The following is a 23,459-nucleotide window of genomic DNA, read 5'->3' as shown; positions in this document are numbered from 1 at the left end:
GGCAGTTGAACAGTCTCGGGCCCCTGACATTTATTGTATTGTCTCTTAACGTGCTAGTGACACCCGTACTTTTCATTGGGGGGATGTTGCATCGTCTGCCGAGTATTTTACTTTCGTAAAGAGTGATTTTCGTGTGCAGTTCGGTACTAGTCCCTCTAGGATTTTCCAGGTGTATATAATAATGTATCTCTCCCTCCTGCGTTCCAGGGAATACAGGTTCAGGAACTTCAAGTGCTCCCAGTAATTGAGGTGTTTTATCTCCGTTATGCGCGCCGTGAAGGTTCTCTGTACATTTTCTAGGTCAGCAATTTCACCTGCCATGAAAGGTGCTGTTAGTGTGCAGCTATATTCCGGCCTAGATAGAACAAGTGACCTGAAGAGTGTCATCATGGACTTGGCATCCCTAGTTTTGAAGGTTCTCATTATCCATCCTGTCATTTTTCTAGCAGATGCAACTGATACAATGTTATGGTCCTTGAAGGTGAGATCCTCCGACATGATCACTCCCAGGTGTTTGACGTTGATTTTTCGCTCTATTGTGAGGTCGGAATTTGTTGTATACTCTGATGAAGTTTTAATTTCCTCTCGTTTACCATGTCTGAGTAATTGAAATTTCTCATCGTTGAACATCATATTGTTTCCTGCAGCCCATTGAAAGATTTGGTTGATGTCTGCCTGGAGCCTTGCAGTGTCTGCAATGGAAGATACTGTCATGCAGATTCGGGTGTAATCCGCAAAGGAAGACAGGGCACTGTGGCTTACATCCCTGTTTATGTCTGATATGTGGTTGAGGAACAAGATGGGCGTGAGCACTGTGCCTTGTGGAACAGAGCTTTTCACCGTAGTTGTCTCAGACTTTACTCTGTTGACTACTACTCTTTGCGTTCTATTTGTCAGGAATTATAGATCCATCTACCAACTTTTCCTGTTACTCCTTTGAAACGAATTTGGTGCTCTATTACGCCATGGTCACACTTGTCAAAGGCTTTTGCAAAGTCTGTGTATATTGCATCTGCATTCTTATTGCCTTCTAGTGCATCTAGGACCTTGTCGTAGTGATACAGTAGTTGGGACAGACATGGGCGACCTGCTCTAAACCCATGCTGCCCAGGGTTGTGTAATTGATGGGAATCTAGATGGGTGGCGATCTTGCTTCTTAGGACCCATTCAAAGATTTTTATGACATGGGATGTTAGCGCTATCGTTCTGTAGTTCTTTGCTATTGTTTTACTGCCACCTTAGTGAAGTGGGGCTATGTCTGTTGTTTTTAATAACTGTGGGACGACCCCCGTGTTCATGCATCCTCTCCATTGGATAGTAAAAGCTCGTGATAGGGGCTTCTTGCAGTACTTGATGAACACGGAGTTCCATGAGTCCGGCCTTGGGACAGAGTGCATGGGCATGTCATTTATTGTCAGTTCGAAGTCATTTTTGGCGTCAGGATAACATCAGATAGGCTTGTGTTTACCACATTCTCTGGCTCTCTCATAAAAAAAATCATTTAGATTTTCGACTCTCAGTCTGGTTAACGGTTTGCTAAAAACTGAGTCATATTGGGACTTGAGTAGCTCAATCATTTCTTTGCTGTCATCTTTGTATGATCCATCTTGTTTAAGTAGGGGCCCAATACTGGATGTTGTTCTAGACTTTGATTTGGCATGAGAAAGGAAATACTTTGGGTTTCTTTCGATTTCATTTATGGCTTTTAGTTCTTCCCGCAGTTCCTGACTCCTGTAAGATTCCTTTAGCCTTAGTTTGATGTTTGCTATTTCTCTGACCAGTGTCTCCCTACGCACTGCAGATATATTGGCCTCTTTTAGCTGCTCTGTTCTTCTTTTCTTTCGCCTGTAATGGGAGAGCCTGTCTCTTTCTATTTTACATCTTCTCCTCCTTGTTCTTAAAGAAATATGCCTTGAGCATACATCAAGTGCCACAGAGTTAATCTGTTCTAGGCATAAGTCGGGGGTCAGTGTTGCTTAGGCTTTCTTCCCAGCTTATGTAATTTAAGACTTGGTTTACTTGGCCCCACTTTGTGTTCTTCTTATTGAAGTTGAATTTGGTGAAGGCTCCCTCTTGATTGATCACATTTTGTATGTCTGGGGCTCCTCGCATACATGTCAGAACCTCGATTATATTTTGATCTTAGAATATTGTTTTTGATGTGGTGACATTTCGTATAAGATCATCATTGTTAGTGAAGATCAGGTCCAGTGTATTCTCCAATCTTGTAGGCTCTATTATTTGCTGGTTTAAAGTGAATTTTTGCGCAGAGATTTAAAAGCTCGTGTGAGTGTGAGTTTTCATCAGAGCTGCCTCCTGGTGTTATTACTGCAACAATATTATTTGCTATATTCTCCATTTTAGGTACCTTAAGTTGAAATCCCCCAGGAGCAAGATGTTGGGGGTCAGGAGCTGGAAGATTTTCCAGACAGTGGTCAATTTTCAACAGCTGTTCCTGGGACGTTGCATCTGGAGGCTTGTAAACTACTACAATGACCAGATTTTGGTTCTCATCTTTACTGCTAAAACTTTAACTACATCATTTGAGGCATTTAGCAGTTCTGAACAAATAAGTGACTGCGATATACAGGCCAACCTCCCCTTCCTTTTTGCCTGTTCACTCCGTCACATCTGTATAGGTTGTAACCTGGGATCAATATTTCGTAGTCCAAGTGATCCTTTATGTGGGTCTCAGTGAAAGCCGTGAACATTGCATTTGCTTCAGCAAACAGTCCACGGATGAAAGGTACTTTGGAGTTCGTTGCTGGCTTTACACTCTGTATATTTGCAAAGAAGAATGTCATCGGACTGGTGGTATTGATAGTATCTGGAGGACTTTTTTTCCTGGCACTAATATCTGTATCTGTTGGTTTGGAGTGGAGGCCATCGACTGTGGTTCCACTCCAGGAATGACTGGATTTGGTGTACGATTTCTGCCATTTCCTGCCAGTTTTTTTCCTTCCTGGCACTATAAAACCTCTCCCTCTTGAGTGGCTGTGGCTACCCAGGTTTTCCCATGGCCTGGATGTTTTGTATCTTTTTGTCCCCTTTAGATGGTGTGCCTGGCAATTTAAGTTATAGCACAGTCTTTCCTGTACTGAAGAGGTACACAGTTCAGGGTGAAAAAGCTTACAGGACGGGAGGTTGCATTTTCCTGTTGTCATAATAAATTGTTTTTTTTAATAATTTTTTTTACAGTATTAATTTTTTTAAATATAATTTGATTTTAAGATTGTTAATTAGAGAAAGCATATAAAGAATGTGTGTGTGTGTGTGTGTGTGTGTGTGTGTGTGTGTGTGTGTGTGTGTGTGTGTGTGTGTGTGTGTGTGTGTGTGTGTGTGTGTAAGAATAATATTATGTACTTTGTCTATTAAATCTTGTATGTAAATTTATATTTGGTTGACAAATATTTAGTCATTATCTTGAATTTCGTTGTGTTGAGTGTGGACAGGTCGAGGAGAGTTTCTTTTACAGTGTTGAGGTGGAAGGTTGCGCAGTCCTCGTAGCCCAGATCAGAACACAGCTTCTGCGAGTATAAACTGGTCATAACTCCAGCTGCCATTTGACACTCCCTTTCTTCACCCAGGTCATGACACTTCTGCAAGTAATAAATGATTATATTTCCCTTGTTTTTATTAGCAATTGAGAAAATTAGTAAATATAATATAAATTCCGTTTAGTTGTGTTGTAGTTATTGCTGTAAACATCATTTAAATTTACAAAACATTTTTAATTGTTTACTTTAACTCGTTGTCTTAATTAAAATCTTGGTTTCACAACGGCGAAAATTCAAGTGTGAAACCAAGCAAGAAAATATAAACATGAGGGAAGCTTACTTTAAGTAAGTGATAACCTAGTAAATACTGATATATGAGTATTTTCGTATTTTGTCATCGGCACAGAGCTTAAAATATAAATATTGAACTGGTCAACAGTATATTTAGTGGGGAGCTATACATGCAGAACCTCCTGCTGCTTTAATATATATCAATATTCTCAAATTCCAATAGCATGTCAAATTTCAAATATAATTCTCCTCCATTCACTCTGATTCAACATAGTTACAAATACTCTAGTCCTTCTTTTACAAACAACATTTTACACTTTAATTTTTCTCTATCCTAGAATTTTATTTTACACACCAAAATAATTCCCCATAATTTTCAAATCATTCTTCTCCCATTTTATTTTTGATTTTTTTTCTCTCCTGAAAAATGCCTTCCAAAAGCAGGTATCTTCTAAGTAAGTTACATGTAGTGTAGTGATTCCCGACTCTAACTACGTCAAAGTAGTCAGTCTCAGGATATCTCTGCAGACTGTGAAGTAGGTCAGCTCCTCCCAGAGTTCACAAGCAGTCACAATGGGACAACCCAGACACAGAGATAATCATATGTACATTGTTCCACTATGCTTTACGAAAAGATGCAACTGGCGTGAAGGCTCCATATCGACCCTCTGGCTATTTGAATTAACGAAGCTCGTCACCTATTTACACTTATTCTCATAAAACACAGGAACACCTGTTTATCAGTTTGGACACCACAGTCTCCACTGTCGTAGGTTAAAGTGAAAGTTTACCAAACACAAAACCATCAATGATATCACGAACTAAATCCTCTCCACAGCTTATTGCCCAGCAGAATGGGAACTTCAGGTAACCATGAACAATGGTAGACAAGAGTTCAATGATGGAATCACTCAGCTACAGTGGAAAGTATGGTACTACACTTGTGCTTCTAAAATGGCCGACACCTACTTACAATACAATACAGCAGAGAGGGGCGGTGCTTGCAGTTTCTGAGAAATCGTGATCAACACATACGGGTCATAACAATAAGATGGTAGACACTCAGAGCATGGGACAATTATGTACTTAAGTTTTGAAGGAGTTATGTGAAAGACTCAAGAGGGAAACCAGCGACCCTGGAGCATCGAGGTTTTTTCCAGAAACTCAATTGTGACTTAGAAAACAAATCTCTACAGCATATTATGACCGTGGCTCTCCTCTGAGGAGATGGATAATGTGTTTGAAATATAGATTTTAGAATGAAACTATTTCAGAGAATTTATATTGGAATTAAGTGTTCCTGCAAAATATATACATACATACATATATATACATATATATATATATATATATATATATATATATATATATATATATATATATATATATATATATATATATATATATATATATATATATATATATATATGCAAAACAACCACTCTGAAAGAATAGAGAAATTCCAAGCGCTTTCGTGACTACTCACATTATCAAGGAACTATGAAAGTAAAGCATCCAAGGAAGCTATATAAGGGGTCTGGCCAGCACCTCACTATCAGATCCCACAACGGTTAAACACCTGACGCGCGCCGACCCAACTTGGATAGGTCCTTTGCACAACTCACCCACAAACTATTCTACCCAAGAAAATTTAAAAATTATTTGTCCAGTGTATTATTAAATTCTTCCCAAATTTTATTAATTATAAATGGATCTAATTTATATAAACCAAATGAAATATTCATATTATTGTCAAAACTGCTTTTTATGAAACAAGATTCAATTATATGCCTGTCGACCATGGACTTGCTTGATACTACTTTCTTAACTTTTTGAAAATCAATTGGATGGTTAAAATCTCTTACATGAATAAATAGAACATTGGAATCTTGTCCAGTTATAATGCTATATTTATGTTGTTTTAATCTTAGTTCGAGATTTTTACCAGTTTGACCATAATAAACTTTACCGCAAATTTTACAAGGAATCTTATAGACACATCCATCAGCATTTTGGGGGGAATTCTTTATCAAAAGTTTTTTTACTGTATCAAGATTTTTGAATACAACTTTAATATTAAAAGTCTTAAGAAGAGAAGGCATATCAACCAAGTTTTCATGGTAAGGGAGAACCAACATATTTTTAGTTGAATAAGGCTGGTTGTCCCTTTTAGGATTGTAAAAAGTATTTCTAGCAACTTTAAAAGATTTATCAATTACATTTCTTGGGTATTTTAAATCATTACCTATTTCATAAAATTTGGATATTTCCTCATCTATGAACTCAGGACTACAAATTCGTAAAGCTCTCAAAAACATTGATGAGAAAACAGACAGTTTGACTCAATCATGATGCGAGGAATAATAGTGGACATAGGAACAGTTATTTGTAGGTTTTCTGTAAATAAAATTTGGGAAGAATTTAATAATACACTGGACAAATAATTTTTAAATTTTCTTGGGTAGAATAGTTTGTGGGTGAGTTGTGCAAAGGACCTATCCAAGTTGGGTCGGCGCGCGTCAGGTGTTTAACCGTTGTGGGATCTGATAGTGAGGTGCTGGCCAGACCCCTTATATAGCTTACTTGGATGCTTTACTTTCATAGTTCCTTGATAATGTGAGTAGTCACGAAAGCGCTTGGAATTTCTCTATTCTTTCAGAGTGGTTTTGTTATATATATATATATATATATATATATATATATATATATATATATATATATATATATATATATATATATATATATATATATATATATATATATATATATATATATATTATTATCACACTGGCCGATTCCCACCAAGGCAGGGTGGCCCGATAAAGAAAAACTTTCACCATCATTCACTCCATCACTGTCTTGCCAGAAGGGTGCTTTACACTACAGTTTTTAAACTGCAACATTAACACCCCTCCTTCAGAGTGCAGGCACTGTACTTCCCATCTCCAGGACTCAAGTCCGGCCTGCCGGTTTCCCTGAACCCCTTCATAAATGTTACTTTGCTCACACTCCAACAGCACGTCAAGTATTAAAAACCATTTGTCTCCATTCATTCCTATCAAACACGCTCACGCATGCCTGCTGGAAGTCCAAGCCCCTCGCACACAAAACCTCCTTTACCCCCTCCCTCCAACTTTTCCTAGGCCGACCCCTACCCCGCCTTCCTTCCACTATAGACTGATACACTCTTGAAGTCACTCTGCTTCGCTCCATTCTCTCTACAATCCAAACCTTCCTCAGCCCTCTGGACAACAGTTTTGTAATCCTGCACCTCCTCCTAACTTCCAAACTACGAATTCTCTGCATTATATTCACAACACACATTGCTCTCAGACATGACATCTCCACTGCCTCCAGCCTTCTCCTCGCTGCAACATTCATCACCCATGCTTCACACCCATATAAGAGCGTTGGTAAAACTATACTCTCATACATTCCCCTCTTTGCCTCCAAGGACAAAGTTCTTTGTCTCCACAGACTCCTAAGTGCACCACTCACCCTTTTCCCCTCATCAATTCTATGATTCACCTCATCTTTCATAGACCAATCCGCTAACACGTCCACTCCCAAATATCTGAATACATTCACCTCCTCCATACTCTCTCCCTCCAATCTGATATTCAATCTTTCATCACATAATCTTTTTGTTATCCTCATAACCTTACTCTTTCCTGTATTCACTTTTAATTTTCTTCTTTTGCACACCCTACCAAATTCATCCACCAGTCTCTGCAACTTCTCTTCAGAATCTCCCAAGAGCACAGTGTCATCAGCAAAGAGCAACTGTGACAACTCCCACCTTATATGTGATTCTTTATCTTTTAACTCCACGCCTTTTGCCAAGACCCTCGCATTTACTTCTCTTACAACCCCATCTATAAATATATTAAACAACCACGGTGACGTCACACATCCTTGTCTAAGGCCTACTTTTACTGGGAAATAATTTCCCTCTTTCCTACATACTCTAACTTGAGCCTCATTATCCTCATAAAAACTCTTCACTGCTTTCAGTAACCTACCTCCTACACCATACACCTGCAACATCTGCCACATTGCCCCCCTATCCACCCTGTCATACGCCTTTTCCAAATCCATAAATGCCACAAAGACCTCTTTAGCCTTATCTAAATACTGTTCACTTATATGTTTCACTGTAAACACCTGGTCCACACACCCCCTACCTTTCCTAAAGCCTCCTTGTTCATCTGCTATCCTATTCTCCGTCTTACTCTTAATTCTTTCAATAATAACTCTACCATACACTTTACCAGGTATACTCAACAGACTTATCCCCCTATAATTTTTGCACTCTCTTTTGTCCCCTTTGCCTTTATACAAAGGAACTATGCATGCTCTCTGCCAATCCCTAGGTACCTTACCTTCTTCCATACATTTATTAAATAATTGCACCAACCATTCCAAAACTGTATCCCCCACCTGCTTTTAACATTTCTATCTTTATCCAATCAATCCCGGCAGCCTTACCCCCTTTCATTTTACCTACTGCCTCACGAACTTCCCCCACACTCACGACTGGCTCTTCCTCACTCCTACAAGATGATATTCCTCCTTGCCCTATACACGACATCACAGCTTCCCTATCTTCAACAACATTTAACAATTCCTCAAAATATTCCCTCCATCTTCCCAATACCTCTAACTCTCCATTTAATAACTCTCCTCTCCTATTTTTAACTGACAAATCCATTTGTTCTCTAGGCTTCCTTAACTTGTTAATCTCATCCAAAACTTTTTCTTATTTTCAACAAAATTTGTTGATAACATCTCACTCACTCTCTCATTTGCTCTCTTTTTACATTGCTTCACCACTCTCTTAACCTCTCTCTTTTTCTCCATATACTCTTCCCTCCTTGCATCACTTCTACTTTGTAAAAACTTCTCATATGCTAACTTTTTCTCCCTTACTACTCTCTTTACATCATCATTCCATCAATCGCTCCTCTTCCCTCCCACACCCACTCTCCTGTAACCACAAACTTCTGCTGAACACTCTAACACTACATTTTTAAACCTACCCCATACCTCTTCGACCCCATTGCCTATGCTCTCTTTAGCCCATCTATCCTCCAATAGCTGTTTATATCTTACCCTAACTGCCTCCTCTTTTAGTTTATAAACCTTCACCTCTCTCTTCCCTGATGCTTCTATTCTCCTTGTATCCCATCTACCTTTTACTCTCAGTGTAGCTACAACTAGAAAGTGATCTGATATATCTGTGGCCCCTCTATAAACATGTACATCCTGAAGTCTACTCAACAGTCTTTTATCTACCAATACATAATCCAACAAACTACTGTCATTTCGCCCTACATCATATCTTGTATTCTTATTTAGCCTCTTTTTCTTAAAATATGTATTACCTATATCTAAACCCCTTTCTATACAAAGTTCAATCAAAGGGCTCCCATTATCATTTACACCTGGCACCCCAAACTTACCTACCACACCCTCTCTAAAAGTTTCTCCTACTTTAGCATTCAGATCCACTACCACAATTACTCTCTCACTTGGTTCAAAAGCTTAACATCTCCCAAAATCTCTCTATCTCCTCTACATTCCTCTCTTCTCCAGGTGCATACACGCTTATTATGACCCACTTTTCACATCCAACCTTTGCTTTAATCCACATAATTCTTGAATTTACACATTCATATTCTCTTTTCTCCTTCCATAACTGATCCTTCAACATTAATGCTACCCTTTCCTTTGTTCTAACTCTCTCAGATACTCCAGATTTAATCCCATTTATTTTCCCCCACCGAAACTCCCCTACCCTCTTCAGCTTTGTTTCGCTTAGGGCCAGGACATCCAACTTCTTTTCATTCATAACATCAGCAATCATCTGTTTCTTGTCATCTGCACTATATCCACGCACATTCAAGCATCCCAGTTTTATAAAGTTTTTCTTCTCTTTTTTAGTAAACGTCTACAAGAGAAGGGGTTACTAGCCCATTGTTCCCGGCATTTTAGTCGCCTCATACGACACGCATGGCTTACGGAGGAAAGATTCTTTTCCACTTCCCCATGGACAATAGAAGAAATAAAGAAGAACAAGAGCTATTTAGAAAAAGGAGAAAAACCTAGATGTACTCACCTATTTGTACTCGCCTATTTGTGGTTGCAGGGGTCGAGTCCTAGCTCCTGGCCCCGCCTCTTCACCGGTTGCTACTAGGCCCTCTCTCTCCCCGCTCCATGAGCTTTATCAAACCTCGTCTTAAAACTGTGTATGGTTCCTGCCTCCACTACGTCATTTTCTAGGCTATTCCACTGCCTGACAACTCTATGACTGAAGAAATACTTCCTACTATCTCTCTGACTCATTTGTGTCTTCAACTTCCAATTGTGGCCTCTTGTTTCTGTGTCCCCTCCCTGGAACATCCTGTCCTTGTCCACCTTGTCTATTCCACGCAGTATTTTATATGTCGTTATCATGTCTCCCCTGACCCTCCTGTCCTCCAGTGTCGTCAGGCCGATTTCCCTTAATCTTTCTTCATAGGACATTCCCCTTAGCTCTGGAACTAACCTTGTCGCAAACCTTTGTACTTTCTCTAGTTTCTTGACGTGCTTTATCAAGTGCGGGTTCCAAACAGGTGCTGCATACTCCAGTATGGGCCTGACATACACGGTGTACAGTATCTTGAATGATTCCTTACTAAGGTATCTGAATGCTGTTCTCAGGTTTGCCAGGCGCCCATATGCTGCAGCAGTTATCTGATTGATGTGTGCTTCCGGAGACATACTCGGTGTTATACTCACCCCAAGATCTTTCTCCTTGAGTGAGGTTTGCAGTCTTTGGCCGCCTAGCCTATACTCTGTCTGTGGTCTTCTGTGCCCTTCCCCTATCTTCATGACTTTGCATTTGGCAGGATTAAATTCGAGAAGCCATTTGCTGGACCAGGTGTCCAGTCTGTCCAGGTCTCTTTGAAGTCCTGCCTGGTCCTCATCAGATTTAATTCTCCTCATTAACATCAAATCATCTGCAAACAGGGACACTTCTGAGTCTAACCCTTCTGTCATGTCGTTCACATATACCAAAAATAGCACTGGTCCTAGGACCGACCCCTGTGGGACCCCGCTCGTCACAGGTGCCCACTGTGATACATCATTACGTACCATGACTCGTTGTTGCCTCCCTGTCAGGTATTCTCTGATCCATTGCAGTGCCCTTCCTGTTATATGCGCCTGATGCTCTAGCTTCTGCACTAATCTCTTGTGAGAAACTGTGTCAAAGGCCTTCTTGCAGTCCAAGAAGATGCAATCAACCCACCCCTCTCTCTCTTGTCTTACTTCTGTTATTTTATCATAAAACTCCAGAAGGTTTGTGACACAGGATTTGCCTTCCGTGAATCCGTGCTGGTTGGCATTTATACTCCTGTTCCGTTCCAGGTGCTCCACCACTCTCCTCCTGATAATCTTCTCCATAATTTTGCATACTATACACGTCAATGACACAGGTCTATAGTTTAGTGCCTCTTTTCTGTCTCCTTTTTTGAAAATGGGAACTACATTTGCCGTCTTCCATACCTCAGGTAGTTGCCCAGTTTCCAGGGATGTGTTGAAGATTGTGGTAAGTGGCACGCACAACATATCTGCTCCCTCTCTAAGGACCCACGGAGAGATGTTGTCCGGTCCCATTGCCTTTGAGGTATCGATGTCCCTTAGCAGTTTCTTCACCTCCTCCTCATCTGTATGTATGTCGTCCAACACTTGTTGGTGTATTCCTTGCTGGTGTCCCCATCTGGTCTGTCCCCCCAGAGTCCTTCCTGTCTCTACTGTAAATACTTCCTTAAATCTCGTGTTGAGCTCCTCACATACCTCTTGATCGTTTCTTGTGAGTTCTCCACCTTCTTTCCTCAGCCTTATCACCTGGTCCTTGACTGTTGTCTTCCTCCTAATGTGGCTATACAGCAGTTTCGGGTCAGATTTGACTTTCGATGCTATGTCGTTTTCATACTGTCGCTGGGCCTCCCTCCTTATCTGCGCATACTCGTTTCTGGCTCTTCTACTAATCTCCTTGTTTTCCTGGGTCCTATGCCTCCTGTACCTTTTCCATTCTCTGTTGCACTTAGTTTTTGCCTCCCTACACCTTCGGGTAAACCAAGGACTCGTTTTGGTCTTCCTATTATTTCTGTTTCCCTTGGGAACAAAACTTTCCTCTACCTCCTTGCACTTTGTTGCCACATATTCCATCATCTCGTTTACTGATTTTCCTACCATTTCTCTGTCCCACTGAACCTCCTGCAGGAAGTTTCTCATACCTGTGTAGTCCCCCCTTTTATAGTTTGGCCTGTCCCCTTCAGTTCCTGTTACCTTCTCCACTTGTAACTCTACTATATAGTCTATATAGTACTATATAGTATACTATATACTATATAGTATATAGTATATATATATGCATGTGCGTGTCTGTGAAGTGTGACCAAAGTGTAAGTAGGCGTAGCAAAATATCCCTGTTATCTAGCGTGTTTATGAGATAGAAAAAGAAACCAGCAATCCTACCATCATGCAAAAACAGTTACAGGTTTCTGTTTCATAGTCATCTGGCAGGACGGTAGTACTTCCCTGGGTGGTTGCTGTCTACCAACCTACTACCTATCTATCTATATATATATATATATATATATATACATATTTATATATATATATATATATATATATATATATATATATATATATATATATATATTTATTTATTTATATAATATGATGGGGTCCACCTCTGGTGTAAATTGTGGGACCCATAGCCTCGGAGAAGTGGATAAAAAGGCTTCAAGGAAAAATATTTGGATTTCTTCCTGAAGCCGTTTGAATATTCCACTTCCCCTACCACCCCATCTTTTCATATTTATATATATATATATATATATATATATATATATATATATATATATATATATATATATATATATATATATATATATATATATATATATATATATATATACATACATAGGTTTTTCTTCTTTTTCTTAATAGCTCTTGTTCTTTTTTATTTCCTCTATTGTCAATGGGGAAGTGGAAAAGAATCTGTCTTCCGTAAGCCATGTGTGTCGTATGAAGCAAATACAATGCTGGGAAAGAGATGATTGATGATGTAACGATTGAAAAGAAGTTGGATATCCTGGCTCTAAGGGAAACAAAGCTGAAGATTGAGACACTTATTCAGCATATGGGAATCTTTATTCAGGAAACGTTTCGCCACACAGTGGCTTCATCAGTCCATTACAAAGAGGAAGGCGTAAGGAGAGGAGGAGTATGAGGTAATCAGTCCCTCAGCCTGATTGATGGACTGAACACATCGACTCCAGGCTGAGGGACTGATTACCTCATACTCCTCTTCTCCTTACGCCTTCCTCTTTGTATTGGACTGATGAAGCCACTGTGTGGCGAAACGTTTCCTGAATAAAGATTCCCATATGCTGCATAAGTGTCTCAATCTTCAACTTGTCGGTTTTTCAAACCATTCATGAAACAAAGCTGAAGGGTGTAGGCAAGTGTCTGTGGAGAGAAATAAATGAGATGAAATCAGCAGTATCTTAGAGAGAGCTAAATATCTGAATGCATTCACCTCCTCCATACTTTCTCCCTCCAATTTGATATCCAATCTTTCATCACCTAATCTTTTTGTACCCTCGTCACCTTACTCTTTCCCATATTCACTTTTAATTTTCTTCATTTACATACCCTACCAAATTCATCCACCAACCTCTGCAACTTCTCTTCAGAATCTCTCAAAAGCACAGTGTCATCAGCAAAGATCAACTGTGACAACTCCTATCTTGTGTTACATTCTTTATCTTTTAATTCACACCTCTTGCCATTCACTTCTCTTACAACCCCATCTACAAATATATTGAACAACCACGGTGATATCACACATCCTTGTCTAAGTCCTACTTTTACTGGGAAATACTCTCCCTCTCCATTATATACTATAACCTGAGCCTCACTATCCTCTTAAATACTATTCACTCCTATACCATACACCTGCAACATCTGCCACATTGCCCCATTGTCAACCCTGTCATACGCCTTTCCCAAATCAATAAATGCCACAAAAACCTCTTTAGCCTTATCTAAATATCGTTTACTTATATATTTCACTGTAAACACTTGGTCTACACACCCAGTACCTGTCCTATAGCCTCCTTGTTCATCTGCTATCCTACTCTCCGTCTTACTCTTAATTCTTTCAATAATAACTCGACCATACACTTTACGAGGTATACTCAACAGACATATTCCCCTATAATTTTTTACACTCTGTTTTGCCCCCTTGTCCTTTATACAAAGGAACTATGCACGGTGGCCTGGTGGCTAAAGCTCCCGCTTCACACACGGAGGGCCCGGGTTCGATTCCCGGCGGGTGGAAACATTTCGACACGTTTCCTTACACCTGTTGTCCTGTTCACCTAGCAGCAAATAGGTACCTGGGTGTTAGTCGACTGGTGTGGGTCGCATCCTGGGGGACAAGATTAAGGACCCCAATGGAAATAAGTTAGACAGTCCTCGATGATGCACTGACTTTCTTGGGTTATCCTGGGTGGCTAACCCTCCGGGGTTAAAAATCCGAACGAAATCTTATCTTATTTTATCTTGTCATTGTGATAGTATACAAGCCTCCATATGCAACTTCCCAGCAATTCCAGGAGCAGCTTGAGAAAATTGACCACTGTTTAGAAAATCTCCCAACTCCTGCCCCAAACATCTTACTACTGGGAGATTTCAACTTCAGACACCTAAAATGGAGGATCATAGCAAACAAAGTTTAACAGAGATCACCCCGGGAGGCAGCTCAGATGAAAATACACACACACACGAACTATTAAATCTCTGCACCAAATTCACCTTAAACTAGATAATTGTAGAGCCTACAAGACTAGAAAATATGCTGGACCTCATCTTCACTAACAATGACGCTCTGATACGTAATATAACTGTATCAAAGACAATTCACTCAGATCACAATATAACAGAGTTAGACATGTATGCTCAGGGCTCCAGACCAGCAAAATGTGAGCAGTCTTGAAGGTCTCTTCAAGAAATTCAATTTCAATAATAAAAACATACAATGGGATCAAGTAAACCATGTCCTTAATGAAACAAGCTGGGAAGATATCCTAAACAACATGGACCCGAACATCTGCCATGAAAAAATGAATTCTGTGGTTCTTGAGATCTGTTCAAGACACATTCCATTAAGAAAAAGAAAGAGAAGATGTAAACTAGAAAGAGAGAGACGTTCCCTATACAGAAGAAGGTGAAGAGTCACAGAGCTGGTGAGTGGGGTCAATATATCTGAAATACGAAGGGAGGCACTAGTCAATGAAACTGCAAATATTGAACTTAAGCTGAAGGAATCTTATAGGAGACAATAATCACAGGAAGAACTGAAAGCCATAAAGGAAATTAAAAAAAAAATACTACTTCTCTTATGCAAAATCCAAGGAAAAAATAGCATCCAGCATTGGGCTCATGCTTAGGTAGGATGGGACATACACATGTGATAGCCAAGAAATGAGTGAGATACTGAAGTCTGAATATGACTCAGTGTTTAGCGAGCCACTGCCCACTCTAAGAGTCGACAATCCAAATGAATTCTTTATGAATGAAACCCAAAATTTGATCTTCCCAAAAATCTCAGATATTATTTTAACTCTACAAGACTTTGAAGAGGCAGTTAATAACATGCCCATGCACTCTGCCTCAGGCCCAGACTCGTGGAACTCTATGTTCATCAAGAATTGCAAGAAGCCCCTACCGCGAGCCTTCAGCATTTTATGAAGAGGGAGCATGAACACAGGGGTCATCCCACACACACTAAAAGCAACAAACATAGCCCCACTTCACAAAGGTGGCAGTAAAGCAATTGCAAAGTACCACAGACCGATAGCACTAACATCCCATACCATAAAAGTCTTTGAGAGGGTTCTAAGAAGCAAGATAGTCAACCACATAGATACCCATCAGTTACATAACCCAGGGCAAGACGGGTTTAGAGAAGGTCGCTCCTGCCTGTCCCAGCTACTGGACCACTATGACAAAATCCTGGATGCTGTAGAGGATAAACAAAATACAGATGTAGTATACACAGACTTTGCAAAAGCTCTCGGCAAGTGTGGCCATGATGTAATAGCACACAAAATGCGGAATAAAGGAATAACAGGAAACGTTGGTAGATGCATCTACAACTTCCTGACAAATAGAACACAAAGAGTAATAGTAAACAGAGTAAAGTCCCGGCAGCCACGGTAAAAAGCTCTGTTCCACAAGGCTCAGTACTTGCTCCCATTCTATTCCTCATCCTCATTTCTGACATAGACAGAGATGTAAGCCATAGCTCAATGTCTTCCTTTGCAGATGACACCAGGATCACCATGGCAGTGACCTCCATCGAAGACACCGAGAGACTCCAAGCGGACATCAACCAAATTTTCGAATGGGCCACTCAAAACATTGTGAAGTTCAACGAGGAGAAATTTCAACATCTCAGATATGGAAAACTTGAAGAAATTGAAAATGTGTCAGGGTATACCACAAATTCTATCCATACAACAGAGCAGAAAAGTAATGTGAAGGACCTGGGAGTGATAATGTCAGAGGATCTCGCCTTCAAAGACCACAACAATGTATCCACCTCATCAGCTAGGAAATTGATAGGATGGGTAATGAGAACCTTCGGAACTAGGGATCCCAAGCCCATGATGATTCTTTTCAAATCGCTTGTGCTCTCTAGGCTGGAATACTGCTGTATACTAACGGCATCACTCAAGGCTGGCGACATTGCTGACCTGTAGAGTGTACATAGAACTTTCACGGCACACGTAAGTGCGATAAGGCACCTAAATTACTGGGAACGGTTGAAGGTCCTTGATCTGTATTCCCTGGAATGCAGGCGAGAGAGATACATGATAATATACACTTGGAAGGCCCTGGAGGGATTGGTACCAAACCTGCACACGAAAATCACTCCATTTGAAAGCAAAAGACTCGGCAGGAGATGCAACATTCCCCCGTTGAAAAGCAGGGGTGCCACGAGTACGCTGAGAGACAACACAATAAGTGTCTGTGGCCCAAGACTGTTCAATTGCCTCCCAGCATACATAAGGGGGATTACCAATAGACCCCTGGCTGTCTTCAAGAAGGCACTGGGCAAGCACCTAAAGTCAGTACCTGACCAACCGGGCTGTGGTTCGTACATCAGCTTGCGTGCGGCCAGCAGTAACAACCTGGTTGATCAGACCCTGACCCACCATGAGGCCTGGTCTTAGACCGAGCCGCGAGGGCATTGACCCCCGAAACCCTCTCCAGGTCTCCAGGTAAATGCTCTCTGCCAATCCCTAGGTACCTTACCCTCTTCCATTCATTTATTAAATAAAAGCACCAACCACTCCAAAACTATGTCTCCACCTGCTTTTAACATTTCTATCTTCATCCCATCAATCCCAGCTGCTTTACCCCCTTTCATTCTACCCACTGCCTCATGAACTTCCCTCACACTCGCTTCCTCACTTCTACAAAATGTTATTCCTCCTTGCCCTATACTCGAAATCACAGCTTCCCTATCTTCATCAGTATTTAACAGTTCCTCTAAATATTCCCTCCATCTTCCCGATACCTCTAACTCTCCATTTAATAACTCTCCTTTTCCATTTTTGACTGTCAAATCCATTTGTTCCCTAGGCTTCTTCAGCTTATTAATTTCACTTTTAAACTTTTTATTATTTTCAACAAAATTTGTTGATAACATCTCACCCACTCTCTTATTTGCTCTCATTTTACATTGCTTCACCACTCTCTTAACTTATCTTTTTCTCTCCATATAATCTTCCCTCCTTGCATTACTTCTGCTCTGTAAAAACATCTGATATGCTAAATTTTTCTCTCTTACTCCTCTCTTTACATCATCATTCAACCAATCGCTCTTCTTCCCTCCTGCACCCACTTTCCTGTAACCACAAACTTCTGCTGAACACTCTAACACTACATTTTTAAACCTACCCGATACATCTTCAAATCCATTGCCTATACCGTCACTAGCCCATTTATCCTCCAATAGTCGTTTATATCTTACCCTAACTGACTCCTCTTACAGTTTATATACTTTAACCTCACTTTCACTTGCTGCATTTATTTTCCTTGCATCCCATCAATCTTTTACTCTCAGTGTAGCTAAATCTAAAAAGTGATCTGATATATCAATGGCCCCTCTATAAACATGTACATCCTGAAGTCTACTCAACAGTCTTTTATCTACCATTACATAGTCCAACAAATTACTGTCATTATGCCCTTCATCATTTCTTGTATACTTATTTATCCTCTTTTTCTTAAAATATGTATCACTTGTAACTAAACCCCTTTCTATACAAAGTTCAGTCAAAAGGTTCCCATTATCATTAACAACTGGCACCACAAATTTACCTACTACACCGTCTCTAAAAGTTTCTCCTACTTTAGCATTTAGGTCCCCTACCACAATTACTCTCTCACTTGGTTCAAAGGTTCCTATACATTCACTTAACATCTAAAATTTATCTCTTCTACACTCTTCTCTTCTTCAGGAGCATACACGATTATTATGACCCACTTTCGCATCCGACCCTTATTTTAATCCACATAATCCACATAACTGATCCTTCAACATTATTGCTACCCCTTCCTTAGCTCTAACTCTCAGATACTCCTGACATCCAACTTCTTTTGATTCATAACATTAGCAATCATCTCTTTTATATCTGCACTGCATCCACGCACATTCATATCTGCACTACATCCACGCACATTCATATCTGCACTACATCCACGCACATTCATATCATCTGCTCTACATCCACACACATTCATATCATCTACACTACATCCACACACATTCATATCATCCACACTACATCCACACACATTCATATCATCTACACTACATCCACACACATTCATGTCATCTGCACTACATCCACACACATTCATATCATCTGCTCTACATCCACGCACATTCACATCCTCTGCACTACATCCATGCATATTCATATCATCTGCTCTACATCCACACACATTCATGTCATCTGCACTACATCCACGCACATTCATCCATCCCAGTTTTATAAAGTTTTTCTTCTTTTTTCTTTTTTAGTATTTAATACAGATGGGGTTACTAGCCCATTGATCCCGGCATTTTAGTTGCCTCACACGACATGCATGACTTAATAATGTTGGTAGAATTACCGACAATATGTAAAGTAAAAGGACACAAGTGCAACATTTTATTATGGCAACGTTTCGCTCTCCAGGAGCTTTGTCAAGCATATGTATGTATGTATAATGTTCGCCAAGACCATAGTCCTGGCACGGGTCCCAATCTTGCGATGACCCGTCTCTGGCTCCCGATGGAGAAAGGTTTCCACAATGATGCGATGCATGCCGCTCAAGCGCCCCTCTGGTCAGTTCAACTGGTGCATCTCATAAGCGACACCATATGTAACTATGGACACTAGCGAGGAGGAGGATATGTCATTATCACAGGTAACAGCTTGTCTGGTTCGTTGACCCCATGGTACACTAGTGTGGCCGCAGTCATCTCTGGGTCCTCTTCGGGAGGGAATATCACCCCTAGTTGCCTGCGGAGTGTCTCAGTAACTTCGCACTCTAGAAAATAGTGTGTTAGGGGCCGCTGGACAACGTGCTGACAGTACTGGCACATCTCCTCCTCAGCCTTGTCTACCATCATCTTGGCTGTGGGAAAGCCCAAACGAAGCCGATGGATGGCGGTACACTGCGCTCTGGACCAGCTTCTGTCATATGGAGGGGGTTCTCCCTGAGTCGCTGCTCGGTACCACTGTTGAGATGGGGTATCACCTAAGACCTCCCCCATAAGTTTCGTGGCTCTGGCAGCCACCAGTTTGGTCTGTTGTAGGCAGATTGGGACAGTAATCCCAACATGTGGATAGTCTGTTGCTGCCTTGGCTGCATCATCTGCCGCCTCATTTCCCCTGATGCCAGCATGGCTGGGGATCCAGTTCAATGTCGATCTATTACCCTGAACTTCTAAGGCTGTCATTATGCTCAGGATCGATGTGATGAGGTGAACATTGTCCTGTGGTTGAGGATGGGAGAGGGCATTGATTGCAGAGGTGGAATCAACATGTATGACAGGTCGGAGTCGATGTCGTAGGGCATGTGACAATGCCTGCTGAATCGCCACCAGCTCAGCTTGAAGGATCGTGCAGTGGTCAGGGAGTCGCCAGCCTTGTGTGTGACCATTGTGGTACAGTCCAGCTGCTGCTCTCTTCCTGTCAGGGTCGACAGAGCCATCTGTGAAATACACTGCACATGTGCCTCCCTCTGCCAGTGCCATGCTTGTCTCAGCATGATTGCTGAGAGTGTCTTGACTGCAGAGACACTTAGAGATGGGCAGCTGCATGATGAAAACATCGGCTGGATCTGGGCGCCAGGGAGGTGGTGGATGGTACCCAGCAACAGGAAGGTCACAACTCTTCTCACAGAGCAGCTGTACAGGCAGCAGCTTCCGCCCAGCAGCACAAAACGAACGAATCCAGGAGTAGTCCGTGAAGAGTGTGGGATCTTGTGACATGGTTGTTAATATCCGTCTCCTTAGTGGGGTACCTTGCTGCCAGTGCAGAATCGTGGCCACTTTGCAGGCGTTTATGTATCTTACTCTGTCAGCCAAGGAAGGAAGCCGGGCCTCAGATCTGAGACATACTGTGTTGGTCCAGATGGGGGCACCAAGCATAGTTCTTATCGCCTGGTTTTGTACGACCTCCACTCTTTGCCTGCTCTGCGGGAAGAGATGAGCTAAAGCCGGTGCACCGTAGTCAATGAGCGAGCGTATAGCTTGTATATAGTACAAGCGAAGTACATCTTTGCTTGCCCCTGCACGGTGCCTCGTCATGGCTCTCATGGCGTTGAGTCTGAGTAGAGCACGTGACCTGACATACTCGGCCTGTTTCTGAAAGGTCAGCTTTTTATCAATGTAGATTCCCAAGTACAGGTAGGAGCCTGTCCACTCAAGTTCTATATCCTGAATACGTAATCTATTCACAGGATCTGGTCCCTTGAACATCATTGCAAGAGATTTCTCGGCCGAGATCTTGAGGCCTAGTTCCCTGCAAGACTGCGTAATTAGGTCCAAAGCTCTCTGAGCCTGTCGTTCTAAATTGCCTTTCCCATTCACTACTAGTGCAAGATCATCAGCACAGCTGAGGAGCTGTGTACCACTATGAAAGGGAAGGCTCACAAGTTCTTGCATAAGGATGTTAAACAGGGTAGGACTGAGCACACCTCCTTGTGGCGTACCGTTTTCCAGGGTTTTAAAGGAAGAGTAGTGTCCCTGAAAGCTGATACAGGCCTGCCTGCCCGTAAGGTAGGACTCTATCCAGGCCAGGAGGCGTCCTTTGATTCCCTTCCGAGCTAGTATTGCCAGAATTGCTGTGGGGCTGGCTAGCTCAAATGCCTTCTCAAGGTCGAGGTAAACGACGATACTAGGTTTTTTGTTGCTATCAGCAATCTGGCTTAGTAGAGTGGTTATACACTCTGCTGTTCCCACTCCTTTGGTGAGGCCAAATATGTGATGATGAGAGGGTCCAAGTTTCCATAGGAGGCGGTTTAACACCATCCTCTCAGCAGTCTTGGCTAAGCAGCTGGTCAGCGATATGGGTCTCATACTGCCTGGGTCCTTGGGCTTTGGAATTGGTACAATTGTAGCTTTCTTCCAAGCTGCTGGGAGTGTCCTGGCCCTCCACGACTTGTTAATGACGTCTAGTATGGCCTCCCATCCACTCTGCCCAGCCCGTGCAATCATCGATGCCCGTGTCACCTGTGTTCTTAATGGCACGTCGGCGTTCCAAACAGCATATGGACACAGAGGGTATATAAAGGCTAAGAGTGAGGTGAAATACTAGTGAGGTACCATTTCGATGTTCACTAGTGGTAGTAGGAGTAGTAGTAGGAGTAGTAGTAGTAGTAGTAGTAGTAGTTGTAGTGACAATATGGTAGAGGAATTAATTTGTACATGAGTAAAATGCCATAAAAGCTATTATTTGGGTAACATAAAAATAGGTTGGACAAATACAGAGTGTATAGAGAAGGCCTTTTTTAGTGTTCACTCTCTGAAATGTGCTTTGTGTAGTATAACAGGAGAGACTATGTGATGGCAGGGTTTACTGTTTTCAGGAGGATTCTCGCTAAGACTTCAGAGATGGTGAAGCTGCCGTTGTTTTGTTTAATTGTATTCGAAACAGCGATCAGTGCTGATTCGAGACACTTGCGTCTGCGGAAATTAGTTTCTTTGATCACTAATTGGGAGTCCCTGAATTTCATGAGATGATTGGTGGAATTTCGGTGTTGTACACAGGCGTTGTTCAAGTTATCATTCTTACATGCGTAAATGTGTTCACTAAGGCAGGTGTCGAGGTTTCTTGCTGTTTCACCTACATAAATCTTGTCACAGCCTCTACAGCGTATAGTGTAAACCCCTGCATTGACTGGTTCGTGGTGCTTTGATTTTGTCCTGGTTAGATCCTTCATTGAAGTGCTAGAAGCGATGGCGACTCTTGTGTTAGCTTGTGAAAGTACTTTAGAAACGTTCAGTGCAACCTGGCAGTTGGGAAGAATTATAACTTTGTTGGGAGTGGTGTTGGTGCGTGGAGAATTAATGATCTGAAGAGCTCTTTTCTTGCAGTCTTTGATGAAAAAGGAAAGAAAATGTAACTCAGTGAAGGTTTGGTGAATGTATGCACATTCCACGCCAAGAAACTCAGGACTACAAATTCGGTATGCTCTTAGGAAAAATCCGATGATGATGCCTCTTTTGGTATTGGTATCTTGACTGGAAAACAAGTGTGTGAGATCATTTTTATTGGTAGGTTTCCGATAAACTTGAAATCTTAGGTTGTTGTCTACTTTGTGAATGAGGACGTCGAGGAAAGGTAGCTTGTCATTGGGCTCTTCTTCTAGTGTAAACTGGATCCCCGGTTCAACTGCGTTGAGCCTTGCCTGAAGATTCCGAACATCAAAACGTTTGGGAGTTATTACGAGGACGTCGTCTAAGTAACGTAACCAAGTGACGCTTGAAGGGATGATGTTTGCGAAGTGTTCGGGCTCTAGAGTTTGATCTTTCTAACATCGCTAAGGAAACTTTTGAAACTGCAAGGAATATGAGAGCCAATCTTCAGATTGACCAACACACTGCTGAGCATATTCTCAGCACAGTCACCACAGCCAACCTTCAACAGAATCTGAAGATTGGCCCTCATATTCCTTTGCAGTTTCAAAAGTTTCCTTAGCGATGTTAGAAAGATCAAACTCAATCGCAAACTTCAGTTCCTCTGCACTAACAGTCGATGGAAGGAAATGGGACGCGAATCTGTGATAAACAACTTATCGTCACACAACAAGCACTGAGTCTGGGACTCAAATTTACCACCAACATACGCAAACCTAACTATCAACTCAATCTAGTTACCAGGAATCATAGACACAGTGACAGCAACTTCCAGAAGGGTTATATACAGGGCCTTCTCACTGCAGCTTTATGTGAACCTTCTTCTTCTAATCTTCCTAAACGATACATCACTGCCCTTAAGGACCTCGCCAACGACCCAACATTATCATCACCACCGCCGACAAAGGAGG

General features: G+C 41.5%; 1 protein-coding gene across 1 annotated transcript in view; it reads right to left on the bottom strand.

Moving 5' to 3' along the window:
• Positions 1 to 23,459, bottom strand: part of LOC128698402 (uncharacterized) — a 151,187-nt gene that overhangs the window by 5,474 nt on the left and 122,254 nt on the right. The window contains exon 5 of the mRNA XM_070104511.1: positions 3,364 to 3,599. Coding sequence (XP_069960612.1) covers positions 3,372 to 3,599 — 228 coding nt within the window. The 3' untranslated portion in view covers positions 3,364 to 3,371. The remainder of the gene's footprint in view (positions 1 to 3,363; positions 3,600 to 23,459) is intronic.

Source organism: Cherax quadricarinatus, chromosome 92 (assembly GCF_038502225.1).
Source record: "Cherax quadricarinatus isolate ZL_2023a chromosome 92, ASM3850222v1, whole genome shotgun sequence".
Lineage (NCBI taxonomy): Eukaryota > Metazoa > Arthropoda > Malacostraca > Decapoda > Parastacidae > Cherax > Cherax quadricarinatus.
Note: the sequence above shows the minus strand (reverse complement) of the source record. Positions and strands in the feature narration are given on the sequence as shown.